Source organism: Cyphomyrmex costatus, unplaced genomic scaffold (assembly GCF_001594065.2).
Source record: "Cyphomyrmex costatus isolate MS0001 unplaced genomic scaffold, Ccosl1.0 scaffold908, whole genome shotgun sequence".
Taxonomy (NCBI): domain Eukaryota; kingdom Metazoa; phylum Arthropoda; class Insecta; order Hymenoptera; family Formicidae; genus Cyphomyrmex; species Cyphomyrmex costatus.
In genome coordinates, this window is record NW_017280493.1 from 123321 (window position 1) to 141445 (window position 18125).

General features: G+C 31.9%; 1 protein-coding gene across 1 annotated transcript in view; it reads right to left on the bottom strand.

Moving 5' to 3' along the window:
* The window catches only part of inaE (inactivation no afterpotential E), a 45821-nt gene that overhangs the window by 13414 nt on the left and 14282 nt on the right, over positions 1–18125 (bottom strand). Inside the window, exons 2-9 of the mRNA XM_018549894.1 lie at positions 8635–8846; positions 6501–6602; positions 5956–6142; positions 5243–5327; positions 4473–4801; positions 3070–3271; positions 2455–2643; positions 27–317 (exon numbers count right to left, since the gene is read on the bottom strand). Of these exons, the coding sequence (XP_018405396.1) occupies positions 27–317; positions 2455–2643; positions 3070–3271; positions 4473–4801; positions 5243–5327; positions 5956–6142; positions 6501–6602; positions 8635–8846 (1597 nt within the window). The remainder of the gene's footprint in view (positions 1–26; positions 318–2454; positions 2644–3069; positions 3272–4472; positions 4802–5242; positions 5328–5955; positions 6143–6500; positions 6603–8634; positions 8847–18125) is intronic.

The window sequence follows — 18125 nt, forward strand, 5'->3', positions numbered from 1 at the left end:
CAACATTACAGAGTGTACTTTTTTACCTTAGGATCGACGCTTCTCTTTATAGCGTTGATGAGGTCCGCCCTTAGACTTTCCATTTGCCGAAGCCCGATCCTTGGTACCACATCCTTGCCCACTACCACGGAGGTGATAAATTCCTGCGTGTACTGCTGAGCAGGCATGCTCAACAGTCCACCAGGTGGCCCGAATGAAAAGCACATCAGATCCGGGTAATCCTGTTTTAGCAGAATCGCGAGGATCGCTGCCGTGCCAGCGCCTAATGAGTGCCCCACCAAGGTCAGTCCAAATTGATGTGTACCCCTAGAGGTATTCTGTGGGCGAAATTCGACAAAAATTCCAAACAATCTCTTTAACCATTTATGACATATGAACACTTTTTACACTCATAGAAAAGTTTCCCGGATCTAATACTATAACTCTTCAAATACAAGAGAAACAAAGACTAATAAAAGTTTTGCGCAGTTGTTAGTGCGAACTAAATTACATATTTAATGTATATTAATTAAATGTAGTTACAATTTCTAAACATTTCGGCTTTATTTAAGCCATCTTCAATAAGTCTAAAGTAAAAAATTATTAATACCTTCAACATGGCAAACCGGAAGAGTAGCTAACCAATCTCATCATCATTCAATTGATACATGGTTAGCAGGTCAAGTGACTACAAACAGCGAACTGAAATTGTGTCAAAATTTAAAAAATGTGGCCGTTACCACTGTGTCCGAGAAAGAAAAGAGCAATGCAACTCATTCGCTCAGCCATGGGAATCTATATGTCTGCGAAAAAAGTTAACTTGAAATCTGCCAAATTTCTTTTACATTGTAACGAGAAACGCTGTCTTAACGAGGTCAACTTTCAAATTATTCGTAATGATAAATATATTTCAGTAAACGAGAATAGAATAGTAGTGCGAAAATAAACAGTGTTGCACATAGAACGCTTGAAACAAAACGCGAATTTTGGAGCGAAACAATATAGCGCGAAATTGAAAAGTTATTTTAAATTATTGAGGATTGTGATAAGTACGCGTAGTGCAGAAAAATTCCGTGTCGGATTGCAGGTTTAACCTATTTTTCGACATCTGAATGTGTAACATTTTAGAAATGCATCGTTTTTCAAGAAAAGAGTTCTTATCTAAGATTTCTTGCCAGTCAAAATCATGGTTAGGATCCGATCTATATTCCGTTATAACAGAATGATTTTGAGTATTTCTTCGGATATCGTTACAATGTTCTGAGATTCTAGTTTTTAAAGTGCACCTTATCTGCCCATCGGATGCATCGCAAACCTTAAAATGTATTTTATAAACCACGTTTCTATTTGCCTTATTAGGTAGAGAGTCTTTTTATGTGTCTTGATGATTTTATTGAGTTTGTTAAGATTAAAATGATGTAGGAATTTTTGCATTATTAATATTTTACTTAAGTGTTCTGTTTCGCAATAGAAATGTTAAACGTTCATTAATTGCGTTGCAAATAAAATCAACCGGATAGTTGTTCAAAAGTATCTCAATAATAAAAGTAATGTTTTTTTTGTGATATTTAGGATGTTGATAATAAGAATACTCAATCAACTATTCCAAAAATTGTACCTCTTTTTACGAGAGAGGATACTGAAAAAGAAAATTCAGATATCTCTCAGAAAATATAGATTTATAATACCAATTCAACTTAAGAGAATTATTATTCTTAATTATAGTAACATTCCAGAAATTTAGCTTATCTTCACCAATTTCTAATATAAATTGTAGTAAATTATAAAAATATTGGATATGCGAATATTAGTACACCTCTAAAATCAAATTTTATCAGAAAAAGTAACAGAAATACGCAACGGATAAAATACGAACATTCTATGTTATATTTCATAGTTCTCAACAATCGTAGATCACCATATAGTTTTAGATTATTTTAATAAAATAAATATTTAGTTTCGTTTTTATCTAATTTTAACAAATTTTCTATGGCAATAAATCAAATTTAGCATACATTTAGCATACATGATTGAATGGATCATCTATTTATATGGTACGTTTACATAATGTATTATATATAAATAAAAAAAATTTAACTGGCCCGAAATGAAGTATACTCAACGATACGTTAGCAGGTTAAATCTGTGATGAAAAGGTTACTAGCACATTCCACCGCAAGCAAAAAGCGTGTGGATGACCTGGATGGTAGACTTTTTTCTCAATATATATTCAGGAGGAATCGATGAGAGATTTATTTTTCATTGTGTAAAAAAAGAGGAAGTTATTAAGGGTTGAGACAAATGCAATAACGTTGTGTTGTCTTTTGACGTAAATTAAACATAAAATTATAGGTATATATATATTTTTTCTTATTGATTATCATGCAAATAATGAACGTAACGTGATGCGACAACTATTTCGGGGCTATCATCTATTTTGATAACAAGCGACTCATTTGCACATAATATGCTTACCTTTGCGCGAGCACACGCGATAATGTCCTCCTCTTGCAGCTTCTTGCGTATATATTCAGCGGTCTGTACCATCCCCTTGTGCCCGAACCAATCTTCCCTCGGCGGCGACAAAGGTAACACCTCGCCTTCGGCGTTCAGATCTGTCAGCACGTCCTTCATGCTTAAGGTCCCTCGTATACTGATCACAATCTATATATGTATGTAAAAAACACGAACGATTGAAATAGAAAAGAAGAATAGAGAAATGAAGGCACAACAGTTAAAATCGAGTTCTTAAAAGAAAATAAAAGATATTAAAACAGTAAAAAAAGGAATATAATAGATGGTCGATAGATCGATGTAAAGGTCGAAAAATGTGTCAATTGATTCTTTTGCTATTGAGAAAAATAATGAAATTATTATTATCATCTATTATCTCTGGTATTATCACAATTAACATCTTCTATAATTGATTCTGTCAAGTTGTCTTTATCGTACCAAGTATATGCTTTACCGTAAAATTAATCTGAATTAATCGATGGAAAGTAAACCTTAACTCTCTTTGTTTAAGAGGCTAATACATATAACTCTGCAATGATTAACACTATTTGAGAAATCGCGTCGACAGCGACAAACCTTTCTCTTCGTATAATCGATCGCAACGAAGAACGGCGTCTCGCCAACATCTACATGGAAGGTTGCATAGACGACTTCGATCTCTCCCAAAATGAGCATTCTACTCAGGGCAGCGTAATTGCACCGGCAGCAATTGTCTTCGACGACCGTCGCCATATCCTCGTGACGAGTGCCGCACGGAAAGCAGCAGCAACATTGCAATCTATCGCGTAAAAGAGAAGGTAAACAAGATAAAGCGGAGGCGGCGTCGTGGCCAATACGCTGATGTGATTGCAGATGGAACATTACAAAGAAAAATAAATATATCATGCTGTATATGCACATGCAGTACTTTTTACATTAATAACTTTTTGCGACTGACTCGATTATATTGGGTTGGGGATAAAGTTCTTTTATATATATGTAAAAGAACCCCTCCCCAACCCACCATTTGTTGCGAAATTTACATAATAATTTGCAATTATATCATTCGATAGAGCAAAGTTTCAGCTTCATGAATCTATTTTTTTAATTGCGATATGATTTTTAACGGAATTATGAGCAATCAAAATCAGAATATTTCTTCACTTAACTCGCGAATAACTTTGGAACATAAAAACGTAGGAATATTTAAAGAAAAGATTTTGTGTAGAGAAAGTTGCAAGTTTTCACGATAGGTAGTCGAAAATTATTGCAAATTTTTTTGAATACGTGAAAGACCCACAAGGTGAAAAAATGTTTCATCTTTTTCAGCTCGTAATTTTTTATATGCAAAAATTATCAAATTCACAGAAAAAAATAGCAACCTTTCGAAAATAAATATTTTAATCTTTAAAATCCTTCTTTAAGATTTAAATTTTGTTCATTTTTAACGAAGATGTAAAATAAAAATCCTTACATATATGTAAAAAGATTTTCCCCAACCCAATATAATATCAATCACTTAATTTTGTTTATGCTTATTTTACTATATTCTACAAAGTTACATTTTGCAGTTATTCATATTTCAATGTATTGATTTTAATATTTTTTAACTTTTTTTCTCAAACTTTCTCGTTCGTTCTTTTTATCATGATATTTTCCTATTCGTTACACTTTCTGACATTAGAAGTTTTCTTATAGTATGCTTACATTGCTTATGTCGTAATAAATTCAAAATTTTCAATATACTTGTACAAGACAGGTTTTATACTGACCATTACAAGATATAAAAAATAAAATTTATAATATTCAAACACAAAAAAATAGAATATTTTGTTTCTAAGTATATTAGTATAGATTTAAAAGAAATTTCACATTTTATAAGCAATCATTTAAAGTTAAAAATCTTGTCGGTTAATAATATTTCGGTTGTCGTACGTATTATAATATATCTACCAGAGAATGCGTATTACACGCTGACAAGTTTCGAGTCTAGAAATTACCTGGTGCATAATTGGCAGAATTGAGTGGAGGAATCAACGAGAAACATGGGCCAACCATAGGCGGCGAGGGCAAAATGCATATAGTGGATAGCCAACTGAAAATGACCCAGATCGCCGTCCTCCGTCAGGGACAGGAACTTTGTGCGCGAAGTGACCGGCACTCCCGACAGGAACTCGTATGTATCATTTTTGCGCTGCTTAACTATTAATTCGCGCTCGATCTTTTGAAATTTTCTGAGCAGCACCAGGCCAGCTACCACGTCCGATGGCACCACGTCTAAGTCGCGAAAGAAGTCGCTCAACAACCGGGCGATGTCGGCGAACGAGTTCTGCGAACAATAACATATCGTTCGTTTCTGTCAAAATAAAATTCGTGTTTAGCCAACAATATATAATTAACTATTGAAAATTAAAACAATTTTTTTCCAGAGCAAAATTTAATTTAATTTTATATTGTTCCTTATACCGTACTTTATCTAAAAACTCTATCCAATTTTTTCTATTCAATTTTAAAATTAAATATTTTTCGTATTTCCTTAAAGTTTTAATAAAATATATTAAGTTAACTACTATATTTTTATAACAATTACGAGAGATTTATCTTCAAATCTATTTTTCAATAGTAATAGTAGTTTTGAGAAATGCATTTTTGTATAAGAATATCGTAATTTCATAGAGGAACGCGTTTCTTTCTGTATCTATTCCTATTAGACGTAAATATTTATTCTTCTGGATCTCTTATCTATCAACTGTTTCATTGTATTACTCACTCGATTGCGATCGGAGTTACCCATGCAGCAGAACAACAGTCTGCATCTATTGTCCCAGCTGTCCTGGTAAGCACGTATGACTTTTCTACAACACGAGATATACACTGCGTATTTAGAACATTCGGATACTTTACCAAAGAGTAACGCTAACACATAAAGTCCACGCGATCGTAAAAAACTACATGAGACAAAATCTCGTGGCAGTGAGGGACATAAAATGGATCAACAATGCGGTCATTACAGTGATAAAAAAACCACAGCACCGCTGTACCGCGCTTGGACACATTTAGAAATGGGAGCACATGTTAAAAGCTATATTTCCGCAAAAGAATCTTACTCCTTCAGATTATGTTCGCTGAATGAATATTAATTCTTGAGTTTTATTTATAATAAAACTAGATTCAAGATTACATTTTATGCGTTTGCGCTCTTATCATCGAGACAATAAAAAATACAAAATAAAGTAGAAATAAAAAATCGATTTGTTCCTCCTCAGAAAAGCCCGTGGAAATTGTGGTATGTTTTTAATATTTTATATCGTTTGAAATTATGTTGATAAAAATGTAAAGAGAATATGTCATGAGAAAGAAATTCTCGCAAAATTGAGGAAAGAAGGAACTATTTTATTCTCATGCTAAAACATTGGACGAGATGCAACGAGTAAAACGTAAAAAAGAAATTGCAAAATATTTTCGTATGTAAGATATCATTACCGTTGTCGCCAATTTCGACTCCTGCTGCCGCTACGTTTATAATGTAATCTTGCTCCCCTCGATTCCGCCTCCCTCATACTACGCTGATACTTCTTCATTTTCACCCAGGACCTGCCAGCTGCATCGTACGTGCACCAAATGGTCACCATCATCAACGCCAGCAGGCACCAGTTCGATATCACCAAACCTGTTCAATTCAACTCGATTTCGCGTTTTGCGGCGCATTTGATTTATGGACGAAAAATAAATTTTGCGAAATACCAAACATAATAATTTTGTGTAATAAGATGAACGTGTTTTCTAACGACTGTTGAAAAAAATATAGGCATAAAATTAAAAGAAAATGATAAAATGTTATTTTTATATGCTATTCAAGGATTAAATTATTATTGTTGATCCTTTGATATCTAAGATACAGTTTTATTGTTTTATGATAATATTATAAACATACATCATCAATATTTGGTATGATATAGCTCTGTTTATAGACAGTTAATCTACGCTCTGTAAAGCGTATGTACATAGCTCTCAAATGCAGAACTTACCTAGCATAACATCCTTAGCTTGGTCCACTGGACAGGTTTGGTAAAAACGTACTAGCCAAGTAACACCTGTGCACAGCCATCCAATCTCCACCAGTACCAAGACTAGAAATAAACCCTTCGTAAAATCTTATGTCGTCGCAACTTCATTTCCTTTTCCACCTCAATGCAGCGATCCAGCAAAATAGCGCTCTTAATTAACTACATAGGGAATTTTTTTTAAATAAAAGTGGAAAAAAGCTGCAATTGTCTCGAGAAATTTTGAAATGTTATCTCCCTTTATTATCTCTCTATTATGCATCTTTCTTCTTGTTTGAGCTTACGCAAAAGCTTTTTTTTTTTTTTTTTACAATAATGAGGAAGTACGCCTGTCACACCGACATCGCGTTGGATAAAAAGATTGAAGCAATCAACAACGTGCAAAAGCTTTCTTCGATGTCGCGGAATTTATAATAGAGCGTATCGGCGCCTGCCTTCCGAAGCGGAAACGCATGACCGAGAGGGTGTTTCTGCGGCGAAACAAACATATTTGACCCAGTTGTGACAATAACCGCGATTGTCTGAGATACTTTCAAATCACCGCATAGAATTAATAAATTGATTTAAAATATCTGCACACACTACCGTTGTTATATCAAATTTTAATAAGATAGGAAAAAATAGCTATATTTTATGAGCTAGTTGTAGTCCTTTATTTGCTATTTCCTATTGATTGTGTTTTCACATGTACGGCTTAATCAAGATTCTTATTGATAAGCTATATTTTACTGTCTGCTTAAAAATTTCTCAAATAAAAATTTAAATCTTCATTAAACGATGTTACCATTACCATCATGATTGAAAAAGTGATGATCCCAATCGAAAGAAAGTAACGATAACAAGCAACAACGCGTTATTTTCCAACCTTGATAATTTGTAACAAACGAACAAATAGTGTAAAGCTTAAATTTGTTAAAAATCACAAAGAAATAACGATATATTTTTGTATGGTTTAAAAGAGTTCGAACAGGATAGAGCAGAGCTTTTTCGTCCATTTTTCTCGATAATGTTTATTTCGAACAGCACATGCAGATTATTTATAAAGATCGTGCTTGTGCTCTCAAGGAGCAATCATGATTGATCATGATTGTACAATGTAATTATAAGCACGTCGCAAAAAGATATTGTTTGCTATCGTAAATTTTCCTATTATCTTAAAGTTGAAACTAACAGAATAGCCCCGCTCTATAATCCTGTACATGTAAAGGAATTATAAATAAAGCAGGCTGAAAAATGTTAAAAAAAATAATCGACTCATTAATTTCACTCTCCGGAAAACTTAATATTTTGCGTCATTTATATCGGCCGACGTTAAATTATAATGGAATCGCGAATTCATTTCACGCGGATTCTGTACAATTTAACAATACTGCGATGAAAAATAAATCATGGAGAGCGGAAAGGCGCTTAAGTAAAAACGAGGGCACTGCATATTTTAACGTATACATAAGTCAAAACAACTCTCATCTCGAACGTGGAAACTACAAAGAAAGCGAAAAATACTCGGACATAAAATAAAAATCAAAGTGTAAAAGTGCTAGTAGCGAAAAATTAAAATGTGTTACACATGATACACAACACGATAGATTGTGATACAACATGCAACACAACAAATATTATGATATGAAACCGTTTCGTCAATACATTTCATGTTGACAGTCTCTCAATATTAGTCTATAAAAGTTTAATAATATTGCCGATAAGCAATATCAGCGTATTGAGAATACATAAGTAGATATTGATCACAAGCAATCAAAAAAGATTTATCTCGCATAAAGACAAAATATTTTTACGATATCAATTTTTCTATTTATAGAATAAATTCTATTGATATATATGTGATATATATTTATATCAATGATAAATTCTCACTTGTTACAAAAAAGGCAAAAAAGAACGTAAAAATTAAAATAAACAATTTTAAAAAATCATAAAAAATTATGTACACTCTAAAAAAATACTTTACAATTATACTATACTCTCAAAATACGGTGTGCTACGAGTTTTATTCCTACGGGAATTGTATTCCACTTGGCACCTCGATTGAGACGTATGTAGTAACATGAATTAACAATGAGTACAAGATAAATATACTCACATAGTCGGAAGTAAAGGACGTACTGCATCGGGGCTCTCGCCGTTGTGTCCAGGATGCTGCCTCTCGTTGCCAAGAAGCAGATGTAGAATTCTACCATCATGCAAACTACGAAGAGACCCTCATACCCGATCACGTACTGCCACAAAAGAAGAACACAGGTATCGCTACGATCCCATTCGAGAATTCCCAGTAGAATACCCAGCACTGTCAACCTGCGTATACATAAAAAAACATCCCTTAAAGCGGTGAAATTGGTGAAATAAACATATCTAAATCTAGCTTTCGGATAATAAAAGTGCAAACGTTCGTGTTCCTGAAATTACACGTTAATGATTTAAACTGCAACTTTTATTGTAAATATACACATACATAGATATGTGTCCAGTTTATGTAATTCAAGATATTAATAATTTTGTAACAAAATGCAACCTCATTGATTTTCAAAATTCGAAGATAAATTAAAAAACAAAAACAAAATTATATTACAATTACAATTATCTAATAAAAATATCATATTTTTCGATCTATAAAGAGATCGAATGTCTCTTTGTGTAAAAATTCCTGATCATTACATAAATCCTCTTATTGTGTAATCTATTGTGTAATGATGATAGGATATCAAGTTCATTATTGACATTAATAATCTGCAGAGTACGCTTTCAATTATAATTACATTATCGACGACCATGGATAGATAATAGATAAGACAAAAACGGAACAACTTATCACAAAAGTTGACGTTACGAAAGTTAGCACATTCGAACTTTGCAAACCGCAGCTTTTTGTTACACATAGTGTATAAATCACCTTTACAGTACACGCTAGATAAAACTGTTTAGGACTTTCGATGGACCGTGCAATGAATGCAACCGCATGGAACTGCATCGAGGAGCTTTCAAACGGTTTGATCAACCGGAAGCTTCATTTAGCGAACACTAGACAAATGATCTTCGACACAATGTTTTTTGATTGTCAAAAAGCCACCGAAAAAAAATAAAGAAAATTTTAATTTCATGGAAATTAATTCTATTCTAGAGAAAAAAAGTATTCACCCGCCAATATCGACAAATTGAATTTCATTTTAATCCATTTATATCTAATATGTATAGATTATTCATAACTATGTACGCTTAAATATCTATTTTAAACACGATAAAAATAAATAAAACTATCATCTTGTTATAAAAAATTGAATAAGTTAATGTTTCTGGATCAATAATAATAATTTAGAATCAAAGTGCGAAGAATTTAAACAATTAAGTTGCGTGTAGTAAAAATTAAAAATATTAATTCTATAAGTTTATGATACTTATACAGTACAATAATTATCAAGATTTCAAAATTTTTTATCAATTTTTTAGTACTGCACTTTCTCATTGGCAACTATTTTTTATCAATATGAGAAAATGTGGTACTAAACAATTTTGAAAAAAAATCTCAGAACTCTATGAGAAGAAAATGAACAATTGTTGTCACTTACTGTTTTTTCTGTAAAGTTGATAGTACTTGAATAAAAAATTATTAAAAGCTAAATAATATTCGGCGATTTTTAGTAATTATAACATCTTGTTAACTTTTGCGAAAATTGCAAAATCGTAAAGGACTTTTCGACTCAGTTTAGTCCCCTCTACCAGCATACGAAATATTTTGCTGTCATTCTGGGACACCCTGTACAAGATATCCCATCATATTCCGTGTCGTTTTACAATATGCGGCACTATGCGGTATGACGTTCGGTCAGCGAACAAGTCTCGAATACGTCCCGGATGGAATGTCCCATCGGTCGTGTCCCGTTGACACGTGCAGGGCACGTATCAGACGAGAGACGTGTTTTCCACGACACATAAAATATTTCTTCCCGAGGTCACTTAGAGACATGGGGGAGGGGGGAGGAAGTCGACTGTACTTCGCACGTAAAGCCTATTTTAAACGATCTATATTACGAGAATAGTCAATCTGACAGGTGTCGCTTATTAGGGACACTTAAATATTTAAGTATCATCAATTTATTATCTTTAATTATAATACAAATACACTCCGATAAACGTTATACACACTTTACGTTAAGATATTCGAATGATATTATAATAATTTTTTAATAAAATATAAAACGTACATATACTTTTGTAAATACAATACAAATATTACAGTTCCTTTTATTACAATATTCTCCATGTGAGATAAATACATTTCATGTATTTATTTCGCAATTTAATATAATCGAATAGTTGAATACAACGGGACATTTCTTTACGCAACCAGCCATATCGAAATGTGGCACGTGTCGCATAAAGTGGTGAACTATAATGCGACTGAAGGAAATCCAAGTCGCAGTGAAATACCGAGAGAGCAAGAGAAATGGAAAAATCGACCAAGGAGAGAATTAAAGAAGAAGAAAATGCTGCGAAAGAACGAGAGATAGCAGACACGAAGCAAAGGGTCGTCGGAACGTTGGACGTTGCTGCTTGGTGGTGGTTTCGTATCGATTTATCTTGTAGCTTGGCTTTCTATCACGGGCCGTATAGCTTCTCGCCTCTTCTAGGCTCAAGACAAAATAGCCGGAGAAAAATCCAAAAGCGATTCAAGCTCTTCACGACCCTGTATCGAGGTGAATTAAGATTGTCACAGCTGTCACTCGCATTTTCTCTCGCGAGCGCGGAGATTTGTTACGTTTAACTTCTCCTGCAAAAATCTAATTCAATTCTTAACCATAGAGTAATAAAGGTATATCATATAACTGGAGCACCTACTCCCCTTTTCGTACTAAAAATAGCTAATCTGTTAAAAGCAAGTTTACAACAGAATGAACGCCGCGAGCGAATACCAAGAAAACAAGTAGAAACACATTTAAAACAAAAAGAAATTAAAAAATAAGTTTATCAAACACTCAACAACAAAAAAAAAACGAAAAAAGTACAAAGTAAAAGACATCGTTTTTTCTTAAGCTACAGCTAAGAGGATCGTCAGATAATGAGGAATATTTTTTCTAATACATATTAATAATAAAATCTAGAAAAATTCATACATTTCGCAGAACATCTCTAAAATTAAACGAGCAAATCTTTTATATTGTAAGATGTAAACCGCGTTCTGTCTGCGGACGTCGACGTAAATGAAGTTGCGGCAATCAGAAACTTTGCATTTTGTCGGCTATTTGTATTCCGGTAACTTTCCTGATATTTGCATAGTGGCCTTCGTTTTTATGAGCTCGCTTTGCTTCGCACCCTTCGAACTTCAAGGGATGCCAATTTACGCAATTACTGGTTTCATTGCCTCAAGTACGCGACTTACTCGAGTATACAACTTATAAAAGCATTTGTATCAAACCCTTTTAAAAGGTATTTCTTTTTGAACGTGGAATATTTCAATAATACATTTTTCTTCAATATTTATGGCTACATTTTGAAACTTTAGAAAATTATCTTTAAAAAAACAGATAGAAAATATAAAATTAATTTAATTCTTTATATTATGTATTTCAAAAAATGTTCAATAAAAATACGCATATATTATTGTATATTTTACAGTTAAATGTGTTATGTGGATTTTAATATCACTAACTAATCTACATTTTTATCACATTGATATATATTTTTAGACACAGAGTTTTTGTTACGACAAAATATATATAAATTTAAAGAATGACAAAATTAAAAATAAAAATAATTAATATACAATAGGAAATTTCGTACTGCTATGCAATGTTTCTTATTTTATGATTAATATTACAATATTGTCATATTATATTATATTTTTATCTAATACTACGTATATGTGTGTGTGTAAGTTCAATAGTTAGTCGTTTAATAAACTTGTTTGAAGTGTCAGTGCAGAATATAATCGTAACAATGTTCCAGCATTCTCCATTCAACGTTGACTTTATGCATGCTACCGTCTAACACTATTGTATATTATGACTCCCAAAGTACCGTCGTGAAAAGCACCCAAATACATATAATATCTACATATATATGTATTATACATTATACGTTATATTTGAGTCATGTTACGGATAACACATTCAGATACACATAAACTAATTCCGAGTAAGCAAATCTGTAGCATCCATAGATAAATTATATCGTTATCGTTAATATCGCATTCGAGAAGAAACAATTTAAAGAAAGTATTAAATATTATACATAAATTTAAGAAGTAAATTATATCCTTATTGTAATAAAAAAATTCTAAATGAGTGCCAAAGCATACAATTTTTCGAAAATTTAAATAGAGAGATCGAAATGACTTAATTGTTACTACAGAGAATATAAAAACATTAAAAAAGTCCTTTACACGTAAACAATATTATTTTAATTGACGGTGCATAAAAAATTTCAAGAGAGCGGCTGAATAGCAGCAGTGAAAAGAGTTAATGTTTGGACGACCGGCCGGTCTGTAGAAAAACGCAGTTCAGTTAACGTCCAGTTTAAAGTAGCTGCTTTCAACGAGACGTCTCATTACCGTATCTCGTAAAAACATGAACAAAAAGTTGTTTCTCCTCTTTCTCGAGGCTCACTCTATTCGTTGTCAACTCTCATCAAATTTAGTTGAAAATTTATAATTATATATTTCATATAGAAAGAAACATTTCTCTTTAAATCTGTATTACGTTTGTTGGATGAAGAATTATACAATTTTTCTGACATTATATTTTTCTACTCTTTTAATTTTTTCACTTTAAAATTATTTCTCAAATTATTAACAATAAGATCTTTTTATTTTAAAAAACTTTTTTGGTACTGCATTGATTTAAATTATTATGAAAATGTTCTAATCTAGATTACAGGTTTATCAGTATAGTTATATCACTTCTCTGTAATCTTCTCATAATTTTTTCAAGAAAAGCATATAACATGTTCGATAATGTACATTGACCGTATAAAAGACACCGTAATGCCTTTTATACGGTCAATGTATATTATCTCTCTTCATTCTCGAAAGACGTTCTCGATAATTTTGTGAAATGAGGTCAATCTATGAGCAAAAAAATTTCACGCTGATATAATCTTTGATCCATTATCGAACATCTTTTAAATGTTCATACTTAACGTGATGTATAACATTTGTTTTGTGTGTGTCTTCGTAATAAATCTGAAGCTCATTAAAGTTGAAGAGAAATAATCGCAACTGTTTTCTGCGACAAACTGAGAGAATAGTATTGAGTGGAAGAGACGAAGCCACACTCGTAATTACCTGAGCAAGTTTCGAGACAGCTGTATCGTTGAATTTCACGGATGAGGAGTTTAAGATGCTCTTAATACTTTGGAACTTACCAGTAAGTGCCAAAGAGATGTAGAGAGTGCCAATAATGCGGTGAATTTCAACTCTCATATTTACATGACGAAAGTAAAAAACTCAATATTGTTTAAAAACGTTGTAGAAAAAGATATGAACGAGATGAAAAGATAAATAGAAGTCCTCGACAACACATCTTTCTATTTCTGAGCTGCTGCGGCATGATGTAGGACATTCCAATTCCGACGATATTTCTATATTTGAGCTGCAATATAACTTGTAATCCGTTAACTTGAAATCATTGTCAAACTTTTGCTTCGGAAAACACACGAAGATACGTATCGTCAATCGATGGCATAAGTAAAGAGTTATCTAATCTTTCATTTTAAAACGGAAATTATTTTGATAAGATATTTATTTATAGTATTATATATATAGTATTATATATATATATATGATATATATGAGATGAATCATTTCAAGTATATTGACTTTTTAATATATCATCAATGGTCAAGTTTTTATTTAAAACATTTTTTCAGAAAACACACACACGAAAAGGAAATCAAAATGTGTTATTTAAAATAAACCACTTTCTTTTATAAGGTATAATTAATGGAAAATTAAATTTTTATTATATAATATCTCATGAAATTTATTTTACTGTATTAACATTATGTTACATAACATCGATATCTTCATATTTTTGCGCAGTTTAGCAAACTTTTCTTTATTATACTCGTGAGAATAAGAATTCTGTACGCGAGATTATATAACGACAGTTAATTCTTGTCAAGGTGTTTTGGAAATTTCTGCGATGCAGGCGCGTACGGCGCAGTGCTGCAGCACTCGGCAATGGTAACCTTTGACATTTAGACGCGGAAACGTTTCTCATATCCGGTCGGGTGAAGCTCAATACTCTGCCCGCGGAATTAATAGTACAGGACACACCGAATTAAACATTGCATGCTCAAGTATGTTGCAACATCGCACACGATAAAAAGGATCACTCCTTGATCTATGATTCGAAAATTTTTAATACTTTTTACGATGATTTTACGCGATAAAGTTTTAATGTGAATTATTTCTCTAGATAAATTTAAGTAATACAGGTATTCTGTTACGTTACAATATGAAACATTAAATATACGAGTTATGGAGTAATAAGCAATTCTACTACAAATTACGACAATAAGAAAAATAAAACATACTTTTTCCTAAAAATGTGAAAAAATGTTGGTGAAAAGAAATTGTCCCAAAAATCTGTTGTAATGTTTCCAATTTATAAACATGATAATTAGTTATTGCAAATGAACAATATAAATGTAGCATGGGGTGAATATAAATTGTGCAATATAATCCGCAAATATTGTACAAATATTGTGTAAATTTTTATTATTATTTAATATCTTTATCTATAATAGAGATAAAATGCCAAAGTTCGAAACGCGTACAATAATCATATTCAGTCGCAATAACAATCAACGATAATACTTACCCGATATCGAGGAATGGAATAGTGTGATGAAAGTTCACTATTGTGACTATAACCGTGCGCTATTTCATGCGATGACTACAATTTCGGAAAAAGCAATCTTGGCGTGTATAAATTCGTCGATTGACTGATCGTTGCGACAAAGGAAATAAAGGTCGGATAAGTGAAAACAACTTTACGAGATGGATGTAATAGAAATCTATGCGCGTTTTCTTCTTTATGTCGAGATTCGTCAAAATATGTTGGAGTGTGCCAAGAAAAGCGTTTTTTTTTTTTTTAGTAACACAGGGAGTTTATTCTGCCAGTGTAGAATTCTATTTGTCAACGACCTATCTGTCAGTAAAATACTTCAGAAAATGTCCATTGGTTTAGAAGCGAAATTTGACCTCAAGTTGTCAATGAAACGGCTTATCTCTCCATAAAATACTTAGGAAAATGTCAACTGGTTCAAGAGTGAAATTTAATCTTAATCAAACGATAAAACTAAGGAGTTTTCACTAATGAGAATTGCTCTCAAGAATAAAAAGCTCGAAGCTTAAAAGACTAAATATTCCGAAAATTCCATCTGGGCGAGCATTTATATTCCAACATGACCAAAACTGCCAGCTCTTACATTACGAGCTAAGCAGGGACAAAGGACTATTTATCGCCATGAAACACCAAAGTGATATACCGGGTGTCTTAATTGGTTAGGTCTGTGAAGTTGGCACCCCTAAATGCGAATTTTGACAAAATCAACATCGACAATTTGTCTATATTTGTTTAAAAAAATTTTAAATAAAAAAATTTAGTATTCCTATTTGCATTTCCTTTTAAATTGTATACAGAATTCCATTGTCCACTATTTGTCTGCTTTTGTCCACCCTTAATTATCTATTGTCCATCTAGCAAAAAACAGTTATAAACAAATTAAAATTAAAACATTTGCGATTGCGCAAATAAATGCATTTATTTCTGATTACACATGGGATTCGATTATCCATTATTTGCCCACGTTTGTCCATACCTAACTATCTATTATATGTTTTATAAAATGAACAAAGGATTATTTATAAACAAATGTGGATAAGTCGTGGATGATCGAATTCGATTTGTACAGTAATTATTACGTAGATATTATAATTATAATTTACTTTTAATTACAGGTACTTTACTTAACTTTAATTTGTTTACAACATTATTTGCGAGGTAGATAATAGACAGATTAGGTATGGACAAACGTGTACAAATAGTGAACAATTAAATCCTGTATATGCAATTTAAAAGGAAATGCAAATAGGAGTGCTAGAATTTTTTATTTATTTATAATTTTTTAGAAGATGGACAAAAATTATTTTTTGTAGATAAATGTAGACAAATTATGAACAATTGAGAGAGTATACGATGTTAATTTTGTCAAAATTCGCATTTAAGGGTGCCATATTCACAGATCTTAATTGGTTGTCTCTTTGCTAAATTATAAACATTATTTAACCAAAAATAAGCAGCTATTGCTTTAATATTAAAAAGATAATAATTTTCTAGTTACAAATGATCAAAAAATGTTTACTCAAACGAAAAATATCATAAACCTTTTTGCGATTAATTTTAAATTTATTTTAAGAAAATCTTTGAAATATTTAATTATTAATATTATAGTATATTCAATGTTGAAAATACTAAAAAATTTGGATTTCGGTTACAATACGATTTTTTATACACCTTGTATACCGATTTCATGATTCGAAGGGGATAGCAGTATGGCGAATTTCATGAAGGGGACGCACATGGATTTGCATCGCTATGGTGAAAGAATCCTGCACCCTCGCATTCATGCTCGGGGATGTTGAATCGCGTTTGATGGTGGTGCACAGCCCTATTTTAGATTACCCCTGCAAAGATGGACATTGAACCGTTTGTCCAGAAAAAAAAATCAGAAGTCACAAACTCTGAATATTAACGTATAATGTACAATCGGAATATACAGATAGTTCTATATTCTTATCACGCTTATTACATTTATCATAATTTCATTTAAAAAAACCTATTTGCAATACGAAGCTCTTTGCAATTTTACGAAATATTATCTAAAATAAAATATCAAATGACAAAAATCATTCAAAAAGAGAATTATATACATATCACAATATATGGTACAGAAAATAAATATATCAAAACAATTTAGAAACTAACTTTTTCATTTTAAACAGATAATCAATAAAAATAATTACTAATTAAAGAAGGAAAAAATTAGAAACAGAATTGTTTAAAAATAAATTGTCTCCAATTATTTTTCAATATATTCTATAGCGTCCGCTTTTTATAAATACTTTTCCTTCCAGTGCTCGGAAATTGCAAGTGAAGGAAATAGGTTATCATAAACTTATTTTAACAATATTGATTTGTTCTAACAAAGTGTCATTCATCGTCTACTCGTTTTATAACACAAGAATCACGACAGAAGTGTGCGTGTAGCGATCGTCGACAATTAATCGACTTTGCGCACAGGCAGCTTGATTTACAATGACACGATGGCTACGTTCATAAAACCTAGACAAGTTTATTAAGCTGGGCATCCAGTATAAATGAGAAATCTGGCGAGAATCCATGTACCCACCTTGTCCCTGTATGGACTTGCAAACTTTGTCTTTATAAAAACACTCGTCTTTCATATTGTAATCGTGAATCAAATATCACAGAATTATTTTGATAAAGTTGCTTCCTTATGTCAGTTTTTTATATTAATTTCAATTTTGAGTTTTTCTTTGCTAGAGATTATTCA